General features: G+C 44.3%; 1 protein-coding gene across 1 annotated transcript; it reads left to right on the forward strand.

Moving 5' to 3' along the window:
• The first annotated feature begins 201 nt into the window (after window positions 1–201).
• Window positions 202–4,955, forward strand: LOC124659568 (tubby-like F-box protein 1). The gene is made up of 4 exons (XM_047197418.1): window positions 202–504; window positions 1,282–1,369; window positions 1,900–2,029; window positions 4,175–4,955. Exons 1-4 carry the CDS (start codon window positions 217–219, stop codon window positions 4,731–4,733), a joined length of 1,065 nt encoding a protein of 354 aa, XP_047053374.1. The 5' UTR covers window positions 202–216; the 3' UTR covers window positions 4,734–4,955.
• The last annotated feature ends 1,292 nt before the right edge of the window (window positions 4,956–6,247 follow it).

The raw sequence follows: 6,247 nt of genomic DNA on the forward strand, positions 1-6,247 counted from the left end.
AGAGAAATTTAAGACACGCGACCACGCACCACAGTGACCTGTCCGCTAGATCCACTTTTCCACCCAAGTAGTACTCCTCCTCCATCTTCTCTCTAGCGGCGAACGCGGTTTTGATTACAGTTGGAACACAGAAAAAGGGGAAAAACCAAAACCGAAGAAAGTGCCCCGCGACCTAGTGGGGAGGCGGTACAGTGGTGGGGACGCGGCGCGGAAGATATGCCTCGGGAGAGGCCGCCGGCGGAGCACGCCGAGGCCGAGGCTCCGGAGGTGGTGGAGATGGCGCCGGAGCTGGAGGAGCAGGAGGAGAGGTGGGCGCGCCTGCTGCCGGAGCTCCTCCAGGAGGTGGTGCGGCGCGTCGAGGCGTCCGGCGGCGAGCGCTGGCCGGCCCGCAAGGACGTCCTCTCCTGCGCCGGCGTCTGCCGCCGCTGGCGGGACGCCGCCGTCGCCGTCGTGCGGCCGCCTGCGGTGTCCGGCAAGATCACCTTCCCGTCCTCGCTCAAGCAGGTGAGAACGGGACCTGCGCCTGGGCATCTGCTCTCATACCCGTCGATTGGTAGGGGTGGCTGCTTCCGGTTCGGTGTCTGGTCGTTTAGTGATGTGGAAATCACCATTCCAAACTTAGATTTTTATTTGGAGTCGTGAAGCGATTTCCCCCCTTTCGATCCGTTTCAACAAAGTTCCTCTCTTCGATGAGTTCGCGGCATCAGATTAAGCTCTTTTGGCTGTGTGAAGCCTGAGCTGACAAATTTCACACCTGCATACATTAGGTCCATTAGTTCGTTACATATATGATGAGATTGCTTACATAGATATTACTGCAAAGTTTTTGTTGCTCGTTAATCAATCTGTATCATTTATCACTAGTCCTAGCGCGCTTTTGAAGGTGAACTATCTCTGAAGGCATCTTAGATTCACATGAATTCCACAGGGAACAGTTCAATTCCCGCATGAAACCGGACACTTCCCACCAATCAAAGACCGCCCTTAATGGGTTCTTATACCATTTTAGGTAAAAGGTGTGCGGGTCTAAAGTACAGTCTGTGTCCTCATTCTTGGTTGAGGGAAGGCTAAATTAGGTGTATTTTGCTGGCGGTTTCAACAAGGCTTGACATGTTGGCAGGTTTGGCATATATCTTCTATAATCAGATAGGCTTGCATATTTGGTCGTGCCCGGTGAGAGAAACTCGATTAGTTGGGATTTTCATGGCAAATATTCCACATTAAGAAATCACTCAGTTGGACATATGAGAAAATAGCTTATCTGATGTGTGTATCAAACAGCCAGGGACAAGGGAGTTCCCAATGCAGTGTTTTATCAAACGGAATAAGAAGAACTCTACGTTCTACCTCTACCTCGGCTTGACAACTGGTAAGTATATCTTATGTGTGCACTTTCTCTTATATTTATTTCGCGTGGCATATGTATAGATATCAATTTGAACTTTATACTATGACACTCAAGTCTGTTTTTGTTTGATCTCAAAATAAGGCACATGAACATTCTTTTCCATTGATTGCTACGCTGCCACCATTTTCTCAGAATCTAATATTAGTGTATATAGTGACACTTGATTATCAGAAGTATTACTTTATATCTCGCTCTGTAAGGCTTGAAACCTTCAATTGGAATTTTATCATTTGCTTCTCTTTCTCCTAGTCGATTCACATGTTCATGTATTATGAGCAGCAATTTTCTCAACCAAGTCCCGTGTACTGAAGGATAAAGTATGCCTTTTGCTATATGCTATTATTATATTTCCTGAATGAATATTATACCAGTTACCAACTTACCATGTCATGTCAATATAATTTGGTATACCATTCCTAATGTCTTAACCAATTTCACTATCAAATATGCATCATATTAATAGTTTAAACCATATTGTTTCTTTCCAACAGCTACTGTAGATAAAGGGAAATTTCTTATGGCCGCGAGAAGGTTTAGGCGCGGTCCCCATACTGAGTACATTATATCCCTTGATGCCGACGACCTGTCACAAGGGAGCAATGCATATTTGGGGAAACTGAGGTGAGGTTCTATGTGGTTGCAGGGTTTGCTTTAACCTTCCATGTTATTTTTATTGATTCTGCTAAGCGCTCAAATAGGCTGAAGTCTTATATTGGTGCCTATAGGTGACGCAAAATGAGTTATGATTTAAGAAACTCACCTAGGCCCATAGGAGAACACAACTAATAGACAACAAAACATATTGGAGTTCCAAATTCCAGTTAGTATCATTTCTTCACCTTGTACTACTAATATGATTCGATGGTCGAAGGATGTATCATTACTAGATTGTAAAACAAACCCTTTTGACATGTGGAAATATTTCCATCATGTCTCTTGACTAACCTCTTAGGTCTTAGTTTTTGCTCTTTGGTAATGTCTATTCAGTTTTTATAGTTGCTTGTTTTGCATTTGCTGGGTTTTGGTGCTCCTTTTTTTTTCCGGAGTTCTGTGGATCTCTGTCTTAAGTCTAACTCTGCGAGAACAGTAAGGAAAAAATCCATTTTACTCTTCTCAAGTATAGCATTTCTCCATAACCCCTACCTTTCCAATGTAATTCATCTCCTTGGAGGCTTGTAACGAAACCCCTACCTTTTCAAAAAAAAGTCCATTTTACTCTTCTCAAGTATAGCATTTCTCCATACCCCTACCTTTCCAATGTAATTCATCTCCTTGGAGGCTTGTAACGAAACCCCTACCTTTTCAAAAACACAAAGGTCCTTTGTGTTTTCTCAAAAAAAGAAGTAAATCATTTCACCATAACCCCTGAAGTTTTTTTTACCAATGTTGGATATTGAACCACTTAAACCTCTGTAGCCGGTTTTGAAGGTGGTAATGTAATGTATATGTGGTGAAGATGTCATGGTTTTGATTGTGTGTTTGGTTTGTTTCCATAACCTACCCTACCAATTTTCCGATCATGGGAAACATTTTGGACCTTGTTTGGATGGTTGCCATTTTTTTTGCATCCCCATGCCCCTTTGCCCACTCCATTCAGTTCATTCGTCTTGGCAACATTGGCCAAATAATGGGCAAGCAAAACCCTGGTTAGCGATTTTTTTTATGGGAATGGGCTTGGGTGTAATGAAACACAACCTGAAGGCAGTTTCTCCTACGTGAAAGCTATATATTCTTCTGTCACCTGCCTCCTCTATGTGACAACTGTCAAGCTTCATGCACTAGCCAACGCAACCAAAAGTCCAAACTGATAGAAAGGGCTGAATAGAAGAACAAACACATGTATGACTAAAGAGGAACTGATGGAAAGGGTTGAATAGAAGAGCAACAAACACACGTATCACTAAAGAGGCCTATGCGTAGACAAAGAGGGGGCAACTAATTTTTAGGATAAACTGCAAAAGCCAGGACTCGAACTCAAGACCCTTGGCTGTAATAGTGTCAAGCTTCCTGCACTAGCCAACAACAACAAAATCCACTTATACACTTGATAGCAACAACAAAATCTGATCGCTCTCTTATCTTGTTCATCTTCCTCGCGTGATCAGTGCGGAGGAAGAGAGCTTTCCCAAAATTTATTTCCTTTCCCCCTTCTGCGTATACTGGCCTCGCATGTGTGTCTACTACTCTACTTCCTCCTGTTGCCAGCCCAATAAAGAGCAACACTTCCAGCTGTGCCTTGTGGGCCTAGAAGCAGTACCTAGAGGCACATAGAACAGTTTACCTTCTGATCGATGAACAGCTCGATTGGCCTTCTCGAAATATGTTTGGTTACTGGTGTTAAGGCTTTGGCCAAACACGGGCGATAATTATTATCGCCCTAACTCTCCGCAGAAAGGGAGGTGGAAAAATGGTGTACTGACAAACATGTATTTAGACATTTGGAGAGAGTTAAGTAGGTCTCTTCTGTATGGTCCTCCCCTATTGGTATATTTTTTAAATACTTCATATTCTTCTAACTGATTTCTGAAGAACGTTAGAAGCACAAAGTGAAGAAATGGTGTCCTAGATTATGCTTCATGTATCTTGACGTGATTAATTCACCAACTTCTTGGAATTTGAAATTTACCATTTAGTTGTTCTAGGTTGGGTTATGTCACTTTCCTAGATTATGCAGAAAAATTTGGTTAGTGAATAGTAGTAAGTATGTTTCATACTCATTTGGTGTTTTACCCAGTGATGATTCTGCTTCTTCTGTACCCTGTTTAGATCCGATTTTTGGGGAACAAACTTCAAAGTATATGATAGCAAGCCACCGTATGATGGCGCTAAAGCATCAAGTAGCCGATCTAGTCGGCGTTTTGGAAGCAGAAGAATAAGTCCCCAAGTATCGTCGGGCAACTATGAGGTTGGACAGCTTTCGTACAAATACAACCTGCTCAAATCCAGAGGCCCGAGGCGAATGTATTGTGCACTCGAGTGCCCGTCAACTCAGGATACCTGGGAAAACTCCCTCAAGACAAAGGTCCGCAAGCCCACTGGGACCACGGTTTTAAGAAACAAAGCTCCCCGCTGGCACGAGCACTTGCAGTGCTGGTGCCTGAACTTCCACGGGCGGGTAACAGTTGCGTCCGTCAAGAATTTCCAGCTGGCTGCTGCTGCCGACCCCAATGACCCTACTAGCTCCAAGGATGCGGAGACGGTTCTGCTGCAATTTGGTAAGGTCGACGATGATATCTTCACAATGGATTATCGGCAGCCACTCTCAGCATTTCAGGCTTTTGCCATCAGCCTCAGCAGCTTTGGTACGAAGCTGGCTTGTGAGTAGCAATGCGGTGATGCTAGATGTGTTGTCATGTGGTTGTGGCAGTCAGATGCATCTGTGCGTCGTGTTGTGTCTCAGTAATTTTGCATTTTTTTTTTTAGTTTGGATGTGAAGGTACTATATATATGTATCATGCTCTTGTACTTTGGATGGATTTCGTTCGAAACAAAAATTATGTTCTGTAAAGTTCTGCTGGAAACTGAAAGCGAAAATTGGGCTGATGTACGTAAGGTCTTGGTGAACTCTTCTAAGCCTGTATGTGCCTGGATGTCAAAGAGGACACGGCTCCGAAAAATGAAGCTGGAAAATTGCTATATTAAGTATTTTTAAGTAAGGTGCTGGGCAGCTTTACAGATGATCTGATCTAGTCCCTTCGAAATTTTGATTTTAAGCCTGTCTCCATCAATTCAAACTTGGTAATGGAAGATTCTACAACAATGGTGACTGTGCACGTTGTTAAGATGATTCTTAGTCGACAGAGAATAACTAGTTATCAGTCACGATGAATTTCAGTTGCAATTCAGACTAACAAAAATCTTTAAGCAATTCAACGGTCAAGATTATTGTCCTTAGTTGCAAACCATGTTGCACGTAGTAAAACCGTTGCAATCTCTCAGTGGCAAACCATGCTGCAGGTAATGAAAACTCAGTTGCAACCTTGTTATTGTTCTCATTGGCAAACCTTGTTGCATGTAGTAAAACCTTAGTTGCATCCTCGTGTGCCACTGAAAAAAATCTCGGTTGTAACTTATGCTGCAATTCAGCTAGCATAAATCATAATGCAATCTAATGGTGTGGAACTTGAAATGGCAACCTCGTGTGCGACTGAAAAAATCTAGGGTTGCAACTCAGTTAGCACAAATCATAATGCAATCTAATGGTGTAGAATTTGAAATGGCTTTCAAAAAGCGTTTTGCGAATCTGTTAAGATAATTTCAGTGAGCTCCTTTATGTCTGAACTCCGCGGTCCATTGTACAAAGTCAAAGGTCAAGCATGCATGCTTAGACAGCAGCCATTTTCCACATTAGTACTGTATTTTTTAGGGAATTTTCCACAGGAGTTGAAAGTGACAAGATGAGCTCATGGTTGCACATGCTTTTCCAAACGGGCCTGAGGATCAGACCTCTCGATCGCACGAAGCAAGCAAAGATCGTACTCCTACTTCGTATTCTCTCATCAGCATGAAACGGAAAGTGAAAGAAAGCTTCAAGCTGGCTACTCTACTCGTAGCTGTTGTCGGCGGTGCTGGCCCTCCCGAGCTCCGCCTCCAGCGTCTCCATCTGCTGCTCCAGCAGCCTGAGCCTCCGGTTCATGCGGTCCAGCCTCTCCCGAGCCGCCTCGTCGAGCTGCACCTCCTGCCCGGCGCCGTGGCCGTGGGTGGCGCCGGCGAGGCCCGCGTCCTCGGCGTGGGGCTTGGGCGGCGACGAGCCTCCTCTCTGCTTCCTCCCGAGCATGGCTCCTGCAATCGTGTATACTGCTGATTACCGAATGGCGTAGACCGGCTGTCAGGCTGAGC

This window comes from Lolium rigidum, chromosome 6 (assembly GCF_022539505.1).
Source record: "Lolium rigidum isolate FL_2022 chromosome 6, APGP_CSIRO_Lrig_0.1, whole genome shotgun sequence".
Classification (NCBI taxonomy): Eukaryota; Viridiplantae; Streptophyta; class Magnoliopsida; order Poales; family Poaceae; genus Lolium; species Lolium rigidum.

Coding starts and splice junctions, on each gene's coding strand:
- LOC124659568 (XM_047197418.1), top strand. CDS start 217: ATGCCTCGGGAGAGGCCGCCGGCGGAGCACGCCGAGGCCGAGGCTCCG. Junction 505..1,281: donor TCCCGTCCTCGCTCAAGCAG/GTGAGAACGGGA, acceptor TGTATCAAACAG/CCAGGGACAAGGGAGTTCCC. Junction 1,370..1,899: donor CTACCTCGGCTTGACAACTG/GTAAGTATATCT, acceptor TCTTTCCAACAG/CTACTGTAGATAAAGGGAAA.